Raw genomic sequence first — 19,649 nt, 5'->3', positions numbered from 1 at the left:
AAGTTATGACCAACACGTATCAACCTAAGAGGTCTTCATCAGGGTCTGGATCACCATTGTGATCTGCAATTTTCACTATATTTGACATTTTGAAAACATTTTCGCTTATAATGACATGGGACGCCAGGTTGAAAGTTACGTCTCTTTCTGAATTGGTCCTGCCAGGAAAAATGTGTTCCTAAAAGTGATTCATACCTCATCACACAATGCATTGCTTTAGCTCAAAATCAGTTATGTTTGGCGAGCGACTCCCTGTACTTCCTGTCCAAACACCATCTAAAACGTCTCTGCTGCATAAGAATAGGGGAAGTGAGAGGTGTTGCACTTGATTCATTGGGGTTAAGAGTGAAAACAGCTAACATGAACCACATACCACACACACAGGCGACCCACCCCTGAACTCGGAATGTTTTGAGAACGTGGGGCGGAAGCCGATGTGTTGTGGAACAGTCTGAACTCTGTGTGGGCTGCTTACATGTGACTGGAAAGCCCAACCGGTTTTTCACCTTGCATAGAAAATGGGCTGAAATTGAACTTACCAGGAAATCTTAAGTCATATAACCTCAGGTAATGATCACAGAGCCTAAGTATAAAACTGGTTATAGTAATGCTATTTAGGGAACTGCAAGGTGATAAGGAATATGTGCAGTTAGGTGGAGGGTGTGGGAGACAAAGTAAAACACAGAAGTCAAATGAAGTAGAACCCTGGCTACTGACGCAGGTTCAATTCAATAGTCACTGTATGGCTTCATCCCACTGTCTATGCTGCCTGTCCCATAACATTATATTTTTGCTGAGTTGCTGTTGAAGTGTCGATCAACAGAACACACTTGTTGACGTCCAACGTCCAAGTGTGCGTCCAGCGAGCGTCAAAGATATTAAGGAATATAAAGCCTGGGGTTGAAAAGAACATGGAACTAGCGGACAGAAGTGATTATTTCCCCCCCATTATTTATAAGAAGGGGCTTCATCCCCTTGTCTATCCTGCCTGTCCCATAACGATATTGTTTACAAACAGGAGACAAAGGAAATCGCGTACCTTCCCAGCGAGTGCAGGAATGTTCATGGAATTGGTGGCAAAGCCCATGCCAAAGGCCATGGATGACTCAACGCCAAGGAACCTTGCAACCAGCTGCTCCAAGTCCTCGTGGATGTCCAAGTTTCCTGCAGGCAACAAAAGCAACCGTGTCAGTAATCATGATTCACCACATTGTTGTGATTTACAGTACAGTTGCAAGGGTAAGGGTATGCAAGGGTAGTTTGTCATACCTACGAAGATTGCCATTTTTAGAAATGATTTTGGTTTTACTCAAAAACTACTGCACAATAGTATTAAATAGAGGTCAGTAACTCAGTACATTCTCCTTCAGGTTATCCTGCTATTTACATTCAGCTACTGTATGTACCTAGTTATAATCTCCTGTTATCTTTCACAAAATAAACAGACAAGACCAACAGAACAAAACAATAGCTGCTCAACAAAAGCATTGCCCAAGGCATAAAAACGAACAAGGCTTGAAAGCCCCACAGCTAATGGACGGCATGGTCTACACCGTACACCGTGTCATTATATTTCCTACTCTACAATCTTGCTGTGCCTCAAAAAACACTCACCACTTTTACCATTTTGCTTACCCCAGTGTGAGACATTAACTCATTGAGTGCCTATCCCGAATTAGTTCGGGATATATGATCGTATCACAGGGTGCCTATCCCGAACAAGTGGGTGCCTATCCCGAACAAGTTCGGGATATAAAAAAAAAAAAAAAAAAATCTTTTTTTTTTTTTTGAAAAAATTTTTTTTGAATTTTTTTTTTTTTTTTTTGGACCCCATCAAATCTGGTGAACATGATTTCAATCGCGATTTTGCATGTTCCACCCCCATACAACCCCATCTAACATACAGGGCAGCCATTTTTGTTTACATTACATGTAAAACATAAGGGCGATTATCTCAAGAATGCCTGAACGGATTTCCAATCGGATTCTTTTGTTTGAAAGCTGTGAACAAACTGCACAAATCCACTCTGGATTGCATTGGATTTTTCAGAGCTCATTCTTCTCTGTTTTTTTCCCATGCATGAGGTGTGCAAGGTTTAATCATGGCTAAGTTGACGAAAATAAGGCTTCTAAAATGCTTGGTAGCCAATAGCTAACTTCAAGCTAACTTCATCCTCTTCCTGTACATGCAGTCATGCACAAAGGAAAGTGTTCAGGCAAGTCATGGCTGCAGGGCTTCTGCATATACCAGCATATCTCTATGGGATTTTCTCTGGCCACTGGGCGCCCTCTAGTGGTGAAAGGGGTGGCACTAAATGAGTTAAAAAGGCATTAAAGTTATTATTTCAGCACTTCTCTAATCACAGGAATATTAGAAAGTTATTCTAGAGTTCTGGAAACACCTTCCATGTTTATTATTTCCAGAGTTTGGAAAGAAGCAGTTGGGGATTGGGAATGTCCTGCAGCTGACGTACTGACCTTAAGTGCCATTTCAAGGACAGGGTCGGCATAACAACTTTATGAAGCAACAGTGAATGCTTTTTCAATTTTCGGTCACCAAACATGTGCATTGCCTTGTTTACATTCTGAAAGCATTCACCGTCAATTCATAATGTTGTTCTGGGAGGATTACAATGCCCAAGTTAATTGTGATGCTGAATTATGCTGACCAAAGCAACAGTACAGCTTTTGTTTTAACACTTTTTTGGACAACAATGGAGGTCTATGACTTCTGGATATATAAGATGTTTTTCTTTTGGCCCTTTTAGTTGGAGAAACATGCTGAAGCAGGCTGAAGAATACAGCCTTGGAGTTTCTATAGGCTATACGAACAAAATATAAATCTTAACTCATTTAGTGCTCCTGAAATTAACAGATTAAAATGTCCAGCGTGCCTCCCGCAGGCTGCATCCACGACCGTTGTCTTATTTTGAAGGCCAGAAGTCCATAGCGTAAACACTTCCGGTTTGACGTCATCACGTCATTCACCGGAATCGCTCGTCATCAACATACTGTTGCGTAATGGCGGATCGTGCTTTTCAATCTACAGCCATCCTCCCTTTAAAAGTGTTGTTTTGAGATAATGGACATTAAAGATGAGATTCCCTGTCTGCCTCAATGTTATGGGATTACTATTTTGTGCTCGTGGATCCGTGATGATGATGAATCGGCGAGGGCGATCGTCTCAAGACCTTCCGCCAGGCTACAGGGTAGGAGAACCGCCGTTACAGTAATAGAGTACTTTCCGCGAGTATACTCGGGATCGGCACTATGTGCTACTCGAGTATTTTTCACGAGTATTCTCGGGATCGGTGCTAATTGAGTTAACAGTAAAGCATTAAGTGCACATGTTAAGTGCATGGGGCCCCTCTTAGATGATGTCAACGCATACAGCAGGGTTCCCCAATTAGTTTTCCCCAAGGGCTGAATTGTGTCTAGGTTACGAAACTTTTTTATTTTATTTTATTTTTTACTGGGGTTGGTGGGGGCCAGACAGAACCCCCCCGTGGGCCGCCTATTGGGGAACCATGGCATACAGAATAAGTGTTTTCGTCCTTACCCATCTCATAGCGGGTGCTGCCAACTCCAACGCCATACTTGTGTGTAACTTCTACAGCAGCATCAGCACAGGGCCCAGTGTTCTCAGCAAAGCCAAGGTAGTTATACGATCCCATGTTGATCACATCCTTCACTACCTTACCAGTGTGCCTGAAACACAGAGACCGACCGAGAGAGAAAGAGATAAGGAAAGAGGGAGTCAGCATCTCTGACAAAACTCAAGAACGCTAGAAACGTCTGCCAAGGTGGCAGGTTGCCTATAAGATGTTGCAGTGCTTCTGGTACTCTGTGCCCTTTTGGCTAATAGAACTTCATCCTGTATCCGACACATAGGGCACCGACACTCATTGAGTTTTGGAGGTCTACAACAAAACTGTATCAGTTCTTCCTGGGTTGGTAATTAACCTTTTTGTCCTGCACCTTTAAATTGAAGGGGGGGGGGGGGGGGGGGGGACTACATAACGGATTGTGTCTACGAGTGCGTACGCATGTGTGTGTGTGTGTGTGTGTGTGTGTGTGTGTGTGTGTGTGTGCGCTCATCCGTCCCACTATAATGTTGAATTTGTTCCACTAGCCAAGTCAAGGAGGATCTAATCAACGAAATTCTAAAGTATTCGAAAAATAATAATTATGTGGATCGCGGGATCCACATAGGAACAGCATGGCTCCATGTGTCTCTTTAGACTTGATGTGGCCAGCCTGTGATGAAATCTCAGTCACCTATGATGTAAGTTGTCTATGACTATGGCGTACAGTAGCTACGATGCATGACTCGTAATGTGAGCAAGGTTTCAGCCCGATCAGAGCCCCATGATAACCTGTGTGCCTGTCATAATTGTCTGGCAGCCGGTTTCCCATTCAATGCTGACTTTGTTTGGTAAGCATGCTGTATGATAACGTATAGGGCTGTCACAATTATTACATAATCATCTAATAGCAATTATTTGACATAATCGCAATTATTTTGTGATAATTGTCATAATCGTTTACATGTTGAAAAATATTTATATATGTTCAAACAAGAAAATAGTGGAAATAGCAGCTATTTCCACTATCAATGTTCTTTTTAAAGTGTAAAGTTGTCAATTATGTCCTTTATTTCTTTGTATATTTAAGTTATGTGCCATATCTGCCATGTGCAACTTCAAAGTCTACAAGCCAAACAGAAATGTAATTGTCAACGACAAAAACACAACACAAACACAAAAACGGCATGTGTCATAATCGTGACAGCCCTAATAACGTACAGCAATTCCACGGCCCAAAGAAAATTCTGGGGGCAAAGACTGGCACAGAAAAACATTCTGCAAGTTATGCATGGTCATTCCAGTCAATATTTGCCAGCAGACAAAATTGAATAGTAGGCAACGTAAAAATAAGTAGTCATGAGCACTACATTCCTAGTATGGCAATCAGTCCGGTCAGTCAATGTGCACAGACTATTAAATGCCAGTGGGCAGCATGACATTCATAGGTTTTACATATTCATAAAGATCTCATCAGTGAGAAAACATGCGCAGTACCAAATACATCACATTTAACAACCTGGTGAGTCATACTGTATACACATATACATGAATATAGGATGAACTCATTATATGGAGTCTATTACTATTCCAGACATTTGTCTCTTGTAACTGCAGCTGGCCTAACATTACCCGGTCCGTTCTCTGGCTTTTGACACGCTGCTGTGAATGGGATGCTCCATTGATGACTCTGATGAGCTGAGCACCGTTTAGCACGTTTCTGTGAAAGGTGACCTGCCTAGTTTAACCACTTTCAACTGTCAGTATGACGGTGCTTGTCTGGTAAATCAGCTAGTGTGCCAATAGGTTCTGCTTAATCCTGCTTATTACCTACAGTTATGTTGCTCACCTCCCTACAAACACCTTCTAATCTTTCAACTTAGGCAACTATATGAATACTCCAGCAATTAGTCATGCCAGATGCAGATCAAGTGTAAACTTGATGTTTAGTATGTAGACAGTATGTAGTCACATACTGTCTATAAAGAATTATTCTTGCGCTCAACTCAACTCCATTTCATGATCCCATTATACATTTATAGGTGTAAAAGATATATATATGTGAAAAGGTTGTTATCCATATAGATATTTTGCGGTTGATCAATAATGCCGTTCCAACACAGCACAGACCATGTGACATAGACAGCCACTTTCTACTGAATCATATGTTTCCTCATTCTTATCAGCAGGAATAAGGCAATGACCGAAAGGACAAAACTCTTGTTCTAGAGATAGCACACAGGAAGGTACAGTATATTGTAAACGCTCCTTGAAGGAGCCACGCCACGTCACTCAACCACACCTCAAGGGCACCCTGATCAAGCAAACACACGCACACGCACACACGCACACGCACACGCACACACACACACACACACACACACACACACAGTTGGGTGACTCACTCGAAGGTCCAATTGTAGTCATGGGAGACTCTCTCAACCAGGTCCATCTTCGCCCCTGGGACACTACAGATGGGTCGGTTCCAGTTGTCCCTGATCCTCATGTACAGGTTCCTGGTGTAGAAGTTCTCAAAGTCCTGATACAATGGGACAAAGTCCTACCGAAGAGAGGAAGAGAAAAAAAGAAATATATATACGATTACTGAAAGTGTGAGAGAAACTACAGAGCATACACTAGATAACGTATCTTTTTCTTTTTGTAGTGAGATGGTTGAATGGACCCATTATAGAGAAATGTCAACACGTCAATCAATAGAAAAAGGCAGACTAGTGGTTGCAAAATATCTGGCATTCCTGACGGGGACAGATCAAGTGCAAGGTTATGTAGCATTTTGGGGAAATGGAAACAGTCAGGACTCTCACACATGTGGCAACATCTGATGTCATGCTCTTCCTGAGTGACAAGGCCATAGTGCAGCATCATAGCATGGTAACATACGGTCAATACAAACATTAGGTCATCGTGGGCTTTGCCTTGACTGAAATCACTTGACTAAAATGCATGCAATAGTGCATTCATTGTGCCAGTCAGGCAGTTTCACATGCTCCAATCCAAAACAGTGACCAGGCTCAATGTCAATGTTGACCCAGGTCAAATGGGTGTGAAGCAAGTGTGAAAGACAAGAGTTTCATTCGATCACATGATGGTCAAAAGTAGAAAAACTATTTTTCTGTTCTGAATTGACAGTTTTTATAAAAGGAAACCTCACTGTGGAAAACTATTTACATTCTTTAAATTGTATCTATAGACAGATTATCAGCTTGAACTGAATGCCATCAAAATTAATTCCAGAAATGACAAAAACACAACGGTATTGACAGTGTTTAAATACATGTGAAGGCAGATTTTTGTTTGTTTCGTTTTAGCATTCTACCTTCTGCTCCTCTCTCTCCTGGGCCACGTGACACTTCTCGATGTTCCAGAGGCGCATGAAGTCCCGGAGGTAGCCGAAGATGGTCAGGATGCAGTAGCCCATGTAGGTGAACACTGCCACCAGTAGAGGAGTCTCCTCAAACGACTCCGCAAAGGGCTTCTTGTACAGGCCTGGGTTGTGAACCCCGTTCGGTTTCTGGGACAAATCAAAAGGAAGACGACTGTGTGTTACTACAGGACAGGTCTCTTGAAATGAACAAAAACAAATGCACCATCATGTTGGATGGTGTGACAGTACAACCGTTTCCCCGTTATTTAAATAGCAACAGTGTCAGTTTCAAAACTGTCATATTTCATGTATTACACAGGTTATTTTTAGTCTTAGTTACTTTTTTGATTAATCGAATCATTTTGATTAAAGCATTTTTTTAAAATAATTGTTCAACAAATCAACGTTAAAAACTTCAAATGGATCTTTTATCAACTAAATTGATTACCGATAGTCTGATTAAATACCTAAGCCCTATAGTACACATTGTACAATGGTATTGTGTACACAAAAGAAAGAGTGAAAATAGCAGATCTACCAGCATTTCTAATCAAACCAGGGCTAACCATGTTCTATTGACCATATTCACACAGTGGCCATCTTGGATCACATGACCACATGCGGTGGTAACCTGCATTACAAACCATTGTAAACAATGGAGCGATGGTCCCACAATATGAGTTCTGTTCAACCAATTTCTTTTGACAAATTTGACAAATAGGCAGATGAAAACATCAACATCCCCAAAAGGAATCAAAAGAAGGGCTACAGTAACCGGATTGAAGGGTACATCCACAACAGTATTCTGTGCAGTGCTTGCTCCGCCGTCATTAACTTACTGCATCGTCTAGTTGTAAGAAGGTATGAGCAACTTGTAGCTGCTGATGTTTCATGCTAACATTGTTTTATTTGTTGTCAACTCATATTTTGGGACCATCGCTCCATTGTTTACAATGGTTTGTTTGTTATGCAGGCTCAGACATGTCAGGCATTGACATTAAGGCTTGCCCACCTACCCCCGGCAGGTAAATAAAACTTTTGGGCAGGTGAAGTTTGCTTTTAGGTTGCCTGACCGGGCAACTTGGGGCAAGTGCTCATTTGAGAGGGGACGCAACCCTCTATAGCGTCTAAACACCTAAACGTGGCCAGCGCGCTCTGTGTAGTGTAAAATAAGAGCACCGTTTACCAAATAATGTGCTGTTTTTACTGTTGCTACTCTACAAAATATAAAATATTATGAAGTGTGGAACCATAGACATATTCAATCATAGCTATGTAGGTATTTGGAATTGGAGTTTTTGAGGTACGACATTTTTTATTGCACAGCCCCAGAAAGTAAAATAATAAGTTTAAATTGAGCAGTATTTAAAATCTTACCTATAATTTTATAATGGACGATTTACTTTGGGCAAGTAGAACATGACCTGTACTTGCCCGACGGGCAAGTGCCTCTGAGACCTTAGTGTCAACCCCTGCGTGTTACCACCCCATGTGGTCATGTGATCCAAGATGGTCGCGTGTGAATATGGTCAATATCACTGAAAGCGGGGCACAGTCTCACTGCCTCATTCCACCTCAGTGCCTGAGGCCAAGTAGAGGCCAATGGCCATTGCAATTAGCTTTCCCACAGAGAGGCCACTCATAACCAAAACAGGCATTCACAGTTCAGTGACTGAAAGGTAAGAACAATGCTCTGAGCAATTGACCAAGCAGCAGAATCAGAAGCCTCAGGCGCTTCTGCAGGTAGTTAGTGCTGCTTTAAGAAAGGTGATGGCTTATCTCTACTGTTATTTCGACTGAGGGTGGAGGCTCTAACTGTGTCAAATCACAAAGAGCATTAGACTGTAAAATACAGTAGAAGTCTCAGTAGTGATTCAAAGCATTTCTTCTTGCCAATAAAGTGGCCAGGAAGCAGCTATTGTTCATTACGGTCTCATTATGTGCTACTTAAACCACTGTTTCCCAAACACTGGGTCGGGACCCATTTGTGGGTCGCGGACACATTTTTATGGGTTTTTTGTTTCCTACACTTTGGTTTTAATTATTATTATTATTATTTCAAAACGTTAAAAAAATCATTTGCAAAAAGCTTGATTTTTTATGAATTAAAAACTAAATTCAATGACTAATTTCATGAAGAAATCAAGGAAAAATCTAAGAAATTCCATAAATTAGAACACGAATGTTTAAGTAGTGAATATAGCCGCTATACAAGCTCACAACGTGGCGTGAAGCGACGCGTTGTGAGCTTGTAGATCTGCTGTTTTCACTAGATTGGGTCCCGGGACAAACAAACTTCTAATTTCTCTTTTGGGTCATGGGCTAAAAGGTTTAGGAACTTAAACAATCTAACTGAAGAAAAAGCTATCTGCAGGACATCACTATGTATGAGCTTAAACTGTAGCCTGGTTGTAAGGTCTACAAGCACAGATCTAATCAAATGATGTCCGTCACTCATTACCCTGGAGCTTAGCAACCACAGCACATGTGACAAATCACAAGAAACACTCCTGCTCTCAGAGGCATGCTCGTGCGTGCGGGCGTGTGTGTACACAGCACACACCCGTTTCCAAAGAATCCAGTGAAAGCACTCCATGTATTTGGTCTCACTATAGCCCACCAGGCACCATAAGTTTGTGCTCCTACTCAACCCTAAACCTGCACGGTCTATAAGCAGCACAAAGCCACTTTCATGTCCAGGCTCCGGTTCTGAGAAACCGTTAGATCCTGTGGCAAAAGAGAGCAGCAAATTTGTATTTGTGTGTGTGTGTGTGTGTGTGTGTGTGTGTGTGTGTGTGTGTGTGTGTGTGTGTGTGTGTGTGTGTGTGTGTGTGTGTCACTGTCTGCACTCTGCAGTCATTAACCCATTTAGGTCTTATTTGAATAAAGCCTTGGAGACCTAAGTCCGATATGAAAATTACCTACTGTTTTTATGGAAAACATATTACTCAGCCTCTGTAGTAGCTAGAAACAAAATTCCAAAACTATTTGATAGCTTACACCTTTGGCTTTCATAGAAAAAAAGAGGAAAAAAACAAACAAAAAAAAACTGAAAAACTAAAATATTTTTTCAAAGATTACTGTACTACAAACTGTACATACTGTAATACACAAAAATGTGTTCCCGTCCAATAACGAAGCCAAGTCACAAAATAAACTCACATGCCAGAAGAACCGTATCTGACATGATTTGAGAAGTTGATTCAAAACAGATTTAGATTAATTCCATAAATTGATCATCCTTACTGAGTTAATGCAGACATTTTGACAGCCCTACTTTTATACCACCAGAATTCTAGGATGTGAAGAGAGGCGCACCCATGTCATCATGTCAGTACAACGACACCAATGCTGAGCAGAGTGACAAGTGTAACATTTAACGGGTGTGAAACTCAAGTGGTTCCACTCATCAGTCACATGCTCACTTGTTGAAGGTACCAAAGGTGTTTCATTCAATCCATGGAAACCTAATCTAGCACCTGGCACACTGCCTACTAGTGCCTACTCCAAGTAATAAAGCTACATTGATAAAAATAAGTAAACAAGTCATCTGCCAACTAATTGCCTCTCCCGTGCACGTCTTTATCGAGGCGTTATTGATTGCGTTGTCATGGCTGCAGTGGGAACCGTAACATCTTTTTTATCTTGACAAAGTCCCTATATAAGTGTCAACATTGGGCAAGTTATTCACTGTTGCTTCTATTATTCCTTTTGACTCCCTAGTTCCTATGTGCCTAAAGGTGTTAATTCAGCAAACTGTAATACCTTTACCAATACGCAGAACTTGTTAAGCCTTTTGAGCTAGGGGCTAGACCCAGGAATACATTTTCTTCCACTCAGGGAATGAGGTTCATTATAATGGATTCAAAATAACGGAAACAGTTGCATAGACAGAAACAGGCCAGCCCCAAATCCAAATAGTGCTATAACTAGACCACCATCTCAATGGACATTACCCTAATGATATTATACCACAGCAAGTGTATTAGTGACTCGAGAGTCAAGACTCTTATCGCTTCTAGCGGGTCCGTGAAGTGGTGTCATGTGTTGAGAGACGAGTCATGTAATTTCTGTTAATACACAGAAGAAGCGTTTGTTTCTCATTGTGAAGATGCAATGAAGTAAAAGAAAATAAACTCTTGCCACCAAGATTCATATAAAAACAACATCAATATCAACCATTACCAACGCAACTCAACCCGCCAAAAAAGGATCTACATGTGATTGACACATTGTTAGTTTGCAGTCTGATACAGTGTAGCCTACCAATGACATCGTAAAATCTGCGACCTCTCGTTTTAGTCTTGAAGCTGTGATGACACGCATCAAAAGATATATCAGTCTATCTCTTTGGCTAATATTGCTGATGACGTCACGGCACACCTCTACTGTACTTCACTGTATGTACCGGTCCGTCTCCCCTTGCCCACACTATGAAAACCAGGAAGTCGCCTTACGGGAAATTTTATTTTATTACTAAATCTGTGCATACTGTATATCTCTGTTTCAGAAAGTTTAGAGAGAGACCACGTGACCTACTGTTTCATAATGGGAGAGTATTTTCTGCAGGTCCTTCAGTCCGAGTGAATCAAAAAAGCAACTCGGTTAAGGTGGAGATGACCTCCCGCTGGTCAGACCAGGTTAACATTCACCAGGTTAGCATTCACCAGCGTCGGCAGGTTAGCCTTTCACCAGATTAGCATTCACCAGCGTCGGCAGGTTAGCATTTCACCAGGTTAGCCAATGGGTGAATATAGATATTGAAACAAAAACAACCTAGTGGTTTCCTTAAAAATGTTGCCAAGCTAGGAATGTGTCACCTGACTTCTGTCTGATAGAAGAATATTTGGAAGAACCACTAATGAGTTGTGTTTAGTTGTGCCAAAATATATTGATATATGAACTTCATTCATTTAAGTTTAGACAAAAAGAGCAATACACAATTCTGTTAAGAATTTATTGACATTTTGTCTTCCCAACAAATAGAAAAGTATCAATAGTGGTATCGATAAGGCCCCGGATCGCTAAAGGTATCAATATTAAAAATCCCCATCCCTACTTATGACACGGTCACCGGTCCCTCCCCAGTCTGGAGTGGTAGTGTCTCTCTAGCAAGACACTTAACCCCTTAAAGCACAGAATGGTACTCTGTGGTCAGATTAAAGAAACGTTTGACTTGCTTTAGTTATCACTGACAAGGGAACCCACTGACCACAAGCCCCCCACCCCATAGTTTCAGAAAATGGTGGAACACTTGGCCAATCAGAATCGAGCTGTGTAATATGAGCTGTTATCAACCCCCACAACCTAGGTGTCTGTTTCTATGCCTCCCTAGACAGGACAGACTGACATGTCTTCCAGCTCTGCCCTCTAACTTTGGCCACATTGGAAAGAATGAGCGTAAATTACTTAATGAATTAATTGGTCTGACAGCCTGAAAGTGTCTGATGCTCGCATAATCAAATGCACCCATTATTCAAAATGGCTATAAACATACTGGACGTGTCAAGTAGGCGCATCAATGTAAACTAGTTTGTAAACTAACAGCTAAACGTGTGGGTACCCCCCCCCCCCCAGAAAATTGCCCAAATCGCCTGCAATACTGTTCTGTCGGTATTCACCTTTGTTACCTTTGTTTAGCTGTGCTGCTCATTCCACGAATGCCTGATACTTACAATATGTACCTCGTTGTAAAGGTGACTAATCAACGATAAAAATAATATAAAACATAATACCAATTGGTATAATTAAAGGGGAGATATAATGGACCGAACTGAAGTTTCCGAACTTTTTGTAGGTAGTTTACATACTTATTACATCAAGGCATTTACAAATTCAAACTTGCATTGCAACATGTTAAGTTTGAGTGTTAATAAGTGGCCTTACACCCATCATTTATGATGATTGATCACTCCTTATCATTGACATCCGTTTGCAACTGAACAATGGTGACAACATTGACGGAGGAAGGCGTTGCAAAATGTGATGGCTGCAGCTTTTTTGTACTTCTACATGTAGTTAATAATCATGTTTATACATTACATGAGATTGAATTTTAAAAGAGTAAAATGGCAAGTAACATTAGTGTAAGAAGATTATCTACTGTGGCCATTTTGTGAATTAACAGATATCAGAGAGCGCTCTACAACATCAACACCAGAGAGCTCTGAAATCTCTGAGCATATTTCAAAAACATTGTTTGTGTTCACATGCCATACATGGAAAGAAGTACAAACAATCAAGAATAAACAAAGAATGTCGGCTATATCGCTATCAGAATTCCGGCATTCCCACCACTCCCAATAATCATGTATCAGTCAGGCTCTCCAAGAAAACATCAAGAGATGTTTGCAGACACTAGAAAGACCTCCTCATGTTTCTGCAATGAAACCACACCCCACACTCCCCAACCAAAAGACATTCCTCTCCTGGCAGAGAGAAACGTAGGAGACAAGGGAGTAGACCACCCTTCTGTCCTCCCCTCCCAGGAGAGACAGAGCAAACTCACTCTGGTTACATTACACAAGGGGCATGGATATTATCCATGCTGGTGTCACTGTAAACAGAGACCAGCCCCTTTACACACACACACACACACACACACACACACACACACACACACACACACACACACACACACTTTGCAAAATAACAACAAGGTGTAGGATTACAAGCACCTTACCACTACAATCATCCCTGATCAGGTAGCATGCACCTGCCTGTATGCAGCTCATGCTTTTGCAGTGAAACGAAAAACGTGTATGTGATTAGGATAAGAATTGGAGGGTAATGTGAGTGTGGACCCACTGCACATTATGTTTACAATGAATGCAGTCAGGTAAGCTTAGCCTTAGAATAGATAGCACATGAAGCATGGCACAGGCACACACACATCAAAACAAACACAATTAGACGTGATGTATGAAATGGTTAAAAACGAATACTTCGCTTGCTCATAGCCATGTGTAACATATTCACATACGTACATACATTAGATATATACATTTTACGTTACAGCAGATTGTGTATGTGTAACGAAGAGTTGCTAACGTAAACCAACGTCCAACACTTTCAAGTGGGAAGAGTTGTCACTTTTTTTTTTTAGCTCTGTCAAGTGTAAACAAAAGCAAAAAGCTCATCTAAAACGTTAGACCCGAAAGGGAACGGGAAAACGTATCCAATGTATTCACAAAATATTTCCTCATTTTATTTCCCACACATTCTTAACAAACCGAACCGTTGCGTTCGGTTAGCAGCCCTTCCCTTCCCGGTGGGGTGTAGCGGCGGTCGGCCGGGGGCCTCACCTTCTCCCTCGGGCGGCGATACTTCTGCGACTGCCGTTGGAACAGACAGTGGTTCTTCACGAAGCCATTTTTACTCGGCAGCTTGCCGTTGGAGGTCGGGTGACAGCCGTCCCCGTTGAGCAGCTTGTTCGCGGAGCTTTCCGTCATCTTTGTCGGCCAAAAGTGCCCGCAATGTTAGGGTTTGAGCCTGAGGTATGGTAAGTTTCGGCGAAGCCGGAGTCATGTATGTATGAGGCCGACGCTGTGGGGAGAGAAGCACAGCGAGACGCCCCCTCTGCGCTACGCAACAGCAGATTGCCGGAAACTCCACGCCCCTGGTGGGCGTCCCATAGCCTGGAGGAACGTCCACCTGTGATTGGCTAGTGTGTTGTCAACGGCCACGCTGGTTGCCTGACAACCAAACAGCTGGCCAATCAAAGCGCAACCACCACTCCGGGCTATGTGATCTGGACTTTTTTTTTCTCTCCCGATGGTTTATTTGACGTCATTTATTCCGTATTGTGGGCGGTCCTCCTAAAAGCCCACCCAATGTAGCCTACATAACCCATAGTAACCTTTGTATGGGTGTAAACTTGGCGGCCCCTTTCCAGTGACGTCGTCACCCACTCACCTGTGTGTGGTGGGGCCTGTTTCGTGTGTGGGGCCGGTTTCCACCATGGTTTCTACACAGGTACTGCATGTTAATAAATCACGTTAATAAATATTGCTGCTGCTGCTGCTGCTGCTGCTGAGAGTGGGGAGTGGGGATGTGTCAGAATCAGAATCAACTTAATCACATCACAGGTTTATGCTGCATTCACACTGAGAGAAGCCAAGCTAATGGTGATTCATTCAATGTATTCTCTATGCAAACGAGCTTTTAAAATGTCCAAGCTGGAAAAAAAGCTTGGACATTTTAAAGCTGGTTTGCATAGAGAATACATTGATTTACCAAGCAAACCATTAGCTTGGCTTCACTCAGTGTGAATGCAGCAGAACAGAAGTAAAGAAGTGGGTGACATTTGTTTTTCTGCATCGTTCCCATCTCATATCGTTATTTTCCATAAAAGAAAGAAAGGGAAGAAAAAACAAAGGACAAATATATCTACATATTTTCACTACATGGTACCTGGTGATAAAAACATATAAAAAAGGTGCTTGGGCATAGCAGATTGATTGATTGAAGAATTTATTATAAGTTTGCGTACAGTTTCATGACAGTACAGTTCACTGGTACACGGTCAACTAAAAGGTTATGCTCAGGAAAGCACATGGCTTATTTACATTGAGATCCTTTGTTTCAACTCATACATAACATTGAATGACATCAGATAGACAGAACACTACTATGCAGAAGAAGAAAAAAACTGTTGTGAATACAATGCAAAAATAAATGGTATTTACAAAGAAGGGTCAGGGGGAGGTAAGGTTAGGCTAAGTTACTGTTACCAGTTTGGAGTTTCAGAGCGGTTTTAAAGGAAGGCCTTCGGTAGGGCGTTCCACATTTTAGAGCAGGAGAACAAACCCTTTGTTTGAGCCGAACCTGGGTTGAACATGATCTGTGGAGCTGTCTCAACTCTCTGGTGTTGCAATCGTGGTCTTCCTTGACGTTTTGGAAGTATTTTGTCAGGTATCTTAGTGGTGTCGTGTATCTTGTACAGCAGGCATCTGTCATCTACTGTGAGCCACCCCACGCTTGAAAAGTGATTAGCGGTGAGGTGAGCCCGAAAAGGAAGGTTAAGCATATATACAGTAGGCCTACATTATATATAGATGATATACTTATACATGGTATGCTTATGCATGATATACTTATGGACGTTAGTTAGGTGCTATAAAAAAAGAGAAAAGCACAAAAGTCTGTGTGTGTTGAACATGGGATTAAGGTGCAAAATGTCAGTGTGTGATGACGTATGACAGCATAATCCACATAAAGTAGACTGACACTGGTGTAATCCGCAAGTAGGTTCATTCATGACTCAGCCTACTTTTTCCATGCAAGCAGGATCCCACTATTGGGAATCTTCACAATATACAGTACATAATTACCAACAACACTGAGATTTCTAAAGTTTTTCATGGGGCAGAATACATTTTGACAACTATGACATAAATCAATCGTGTTTTATTGTAAACTAGAAGCTTGGGCGGCCGAGCGTCTAGTCGCCGACCTGGCCAACTCCGGAACAATGTAAATAGGGAATGAATGCCCCGCCCTTTAATGCAAACCCCATTATACCTGTTGTCATAGGATCCATTTTGACCATGTGTTTGCGTGTGTCCATTTATGCCCATATATGGAGATATCTGTCTGTCTACGTCCATGTTATGCCCATATATGGAGATCTCTGTAGGACCCGTTTTGACCATCTGTTTGCCTGTGTCCATTTATACCCATATATGGAGTTATCTGTCTCTAAGCGTCCATTTTATGCCCATATATGAAGATCTCTGTAGGACCCGTATTGACCATCTGTTTGCCTGTGTCCATTTATGCTCATACAGTATATGGAAATGATCTGTATCTGTCTGTCTGCATCCATTTTATTCCCATTATGGAGATCTCTGTATCTGTCTGTGCCTCCGACGGTGTTGCAGACACAGTGCCGGTTCCCCCTTTGATGGAAACCCCAATATACCTGTTGTCATATATGGAGACACAGGCCATATGTTTCCCTGTGTCAATTTAAGCTTGTGCCGATTTCCTCCGGAACAGCCTGATGTCAACAATCAGCTCCGCATAAGGAGATTACGAACATTTTGTGCCGTTTCGGAAAACCCGCATCGGGTCGGGTCGAGGCCCGGCACTGCACTCCGCGCTGCGCCGCGACGGGGAATGCGCGCGCCGAATCTGAAGCCGGTGGGATGAACGGTTCTCGAGATACGCGGATTACATACACACACACACGCACGCAGAGATTTCTTGCATTTATTGTAAGATGTATTCAATGCATATAACATAATAATATGGGATTCTTGACACTTGTATATCTGAGGGACTGGGCGCTATTAACCACCCCTTTTCCCCATGCACACACACCCAGAGCTGGAACCCTGAATGAGCATGCCGGGCCCAGGCCCAGGGACTCAGTCTAGAAAATTGGGCCCACAGAGAGACACTTGGAGGTGGAACTGGAAACAAAAGGCAGTCTAAAGGCCATAGGGCTGGGGCCCATGGATGGACTCGGGATCTGGCCCTTTCCCCACCAAATGTCTTCGCTGGATCTACTGGCACTTAATGCGTCATTGCAAAGCATCGTGATCTTGTAGATCTACTACTTTCAGAGAATGTTGAGCCCAGAAGAGGGACGCTATGGTTCAGACGTGTTTAATGCTCCCAGGGAGGAGTTAGGGGTTAAAGGGGTTAAGTGTCTTGCTCGAGGAACACTTAGACAGACACGTGTGAGCTGGGCGGGCCAACGTGTCCACATGCTGCCCTGGAGGAAATAGGGAAGAAACTATCCATTATTTTCTTAGCGATTACTATATCGATTACTTTTTCAGGAAGTGTATTTTTTTAAAATATTTCAACAAATCTATTAACTGTGTTTTAAACTTTATCGCACAATGGTGTCATGTCATAATATTAGTGAAAATAGCCGATCTACAAGCCCACAACGTGTGGCATTGTGATGCGTTGTGAGGTTGTAGGTGGAATATTTTCACTAATGTATCATTTCTTTTGCCAATTATGACAAAAGCAAAATATTCAATATTCAAAGTGGTTTTCAAACCTCGGCTGCCGTGACGGTAGTCCAGGGGTGCCGCGAGATATATTTAGAATTTATTTGGACACTTATAGCCTATTTTGTATCATTTTAAACTTTAATTTATTTTCAGACAGTTCTAACCAAAATGGCAACATAATCACTAAAATATGCCATAAATATAAGGTGCTGGGAGTGAAAATTATGAATATAATGTAGGGCCTCGGATGAAAATAAAATAAATATTTATAGGGATGCCCTGAGTCAAAAAGTTTGGGAGCCCCTGCTCTAGGCTACATGTCATCTTTTTGTTTTTGGGCTTTTATAGGACAGTCGACTGACAGGAAATGGGAGGAGAGATGGGGAGTGACACACGGCAAATGTCTTCCGGATCGGGAATCGAACCGGCACCGCCGCCAGGCATCCATGCCTTTGTCGCAATGCCTAGGCGGTATGCGCCTGGACCAGTAGGCCAGCGGGCACCCCAGGCTACATGTTCTCTAGTAGTCTAGTTTAAGTTTAATCTGAGTGTGTTCTTAGGAGCAGACAGACAAACCTGTAATCTCTAGATTGAAGACAGATTCATATTTCTTCTTTGTTAGTTTTTACATAATGGGTTCCCAGATTTCTAACCTAGTTGAAAATGAGCGAATCAAATACACAGACAAACAAAAACCAAATGCTGACTTGCTAGCCATTGTCTGCTATGACCCATAACCTGTAACAGTAGACCCTTATCTGCAGCCCCATCAGCGGGTTGTGTTGTTCTGCACAACAAACCCTTCTCTAGTAACAACAATCCATGCCTTTACAGTGAGTTTCTCTGTGTGCCTTCTAATAAGCCTCTGGCGGAAACACTTTGTATGTTATGCTTGGACATGCCAGGGTGCTTAGTGTACGAATTCCAGCAACATGGAGAGGAAGAAGACCTCTGATGGGAGGAATGTCAGTGAGAAAATGAAACAACAATAGAGGGGTTTCCTAGAGTCAAGGCCAGCCCTGCGGGGAAGACTTTTTTAAAGCCCCCCAGGTCGTGCTTCCTGACCTTTTCCTGTTTGGTTCTCTAGTAGTGGAGCATGTGGAGAATGTCAGCACATGTCGTTCAAATGCAGAAAGAATGTTAACAGACTGGTTACATGCATTTACATTCTATTTAGCCTACACGTGTGTCTTTCAGACAGTGTTTGGGACAGTGTGCACGTGAGATATGCGAGATATCAGATATGCCATACTGTGTCTGTGACATATGATTTCATTATTGGTTCAAGGTTGTCTTTATTATCCCCGAGTTGCAATTTGTTGTACAGTAACCAACCAACATCCTATGCAAATACTGTGCACATATGCAATAAGACAACGCCTCAAGGATGTTAAATTCTCCTTTCAACCTCCTAGATGGCACTGTTGAGCCACAGAAGGGGAACCTAATTTACCCTCCTTGCAGCAGCCTTCCAGCAAGAGCCTCTGCTGGTGTCACTGGTCGTATTTCATTGCCTGGTGCAAGTGCAACATCTGTGATTAAGACAATGGCGATAACATCCAACTACCTAGTAAATTTCCGATGCGATTCCGGCCTTTTGCCCTCTCTCAAGGTTGTAACCTTGGCTCTGTTATAAACAGAAGCTCTTGTGAAATATAGAGGCAATTAAGTTCACAGCTATACCTAACCCAATAGAATAGATAAGGATAT

At 42.2% G+C, this 19,649-nt stretch overlaps 1 protein-coding gene across 1 annotated transcript in view; it reads right to left on the bottom strand.

Annotated features, from left to right (window-relative positions):
* Positions 1-14,420, bottom strand: part of sptlc2b (serine palmitoyltransferase, long chain base subunit 2b) — a gene marked incomplete at its 5' end in the record, with an annotated part of 31,874 nt that extends 17,454 nt beyond the window's left edge. Inside the window, 5 exons of the mRNA XM_080745293.1 lie at positions 1,040-1,164; positions 3,560-3,708; positions 5,990-6,144; positions 6,922-7,116; positions 14,274-14,420. Of these exons, the coding sequence (XP_080601419.1) occupies positions 1,040-1,164; positions 3,560-3,708; positions 5,990-6,144; positions 6,922-7,116; positions 14,274-14,420 (771 nt within the window). The remainder of the gene's footprint in view (positions 1-1,039; positions 1,165-3,559; positions 3,709-5,989; positions 6,145-6,921; positions 7,117-14,273) is intronic.
* Positions 14,421-19,649: the final 5,229 nt, after the last annotated feature.

This window comes from Nannobrachium achirus, assembly GCF_963921795.1.
Source record: "Nannobrachium achirus genome assembly, chromosome: 16".
In the NCBI taxonomy this organism is placed as follows: domain Eukaryota; kingdom Metazoa; phylum Chordata; class Actinopteri; order Myctophiformes; family Myctophidae; genus Nannobrachium; species Nannobrachium achirus.
Note: the sequence above shows the minus strand (reverse complement) of the source record. Positions and strands in the feature narration are given on the sequence as shown.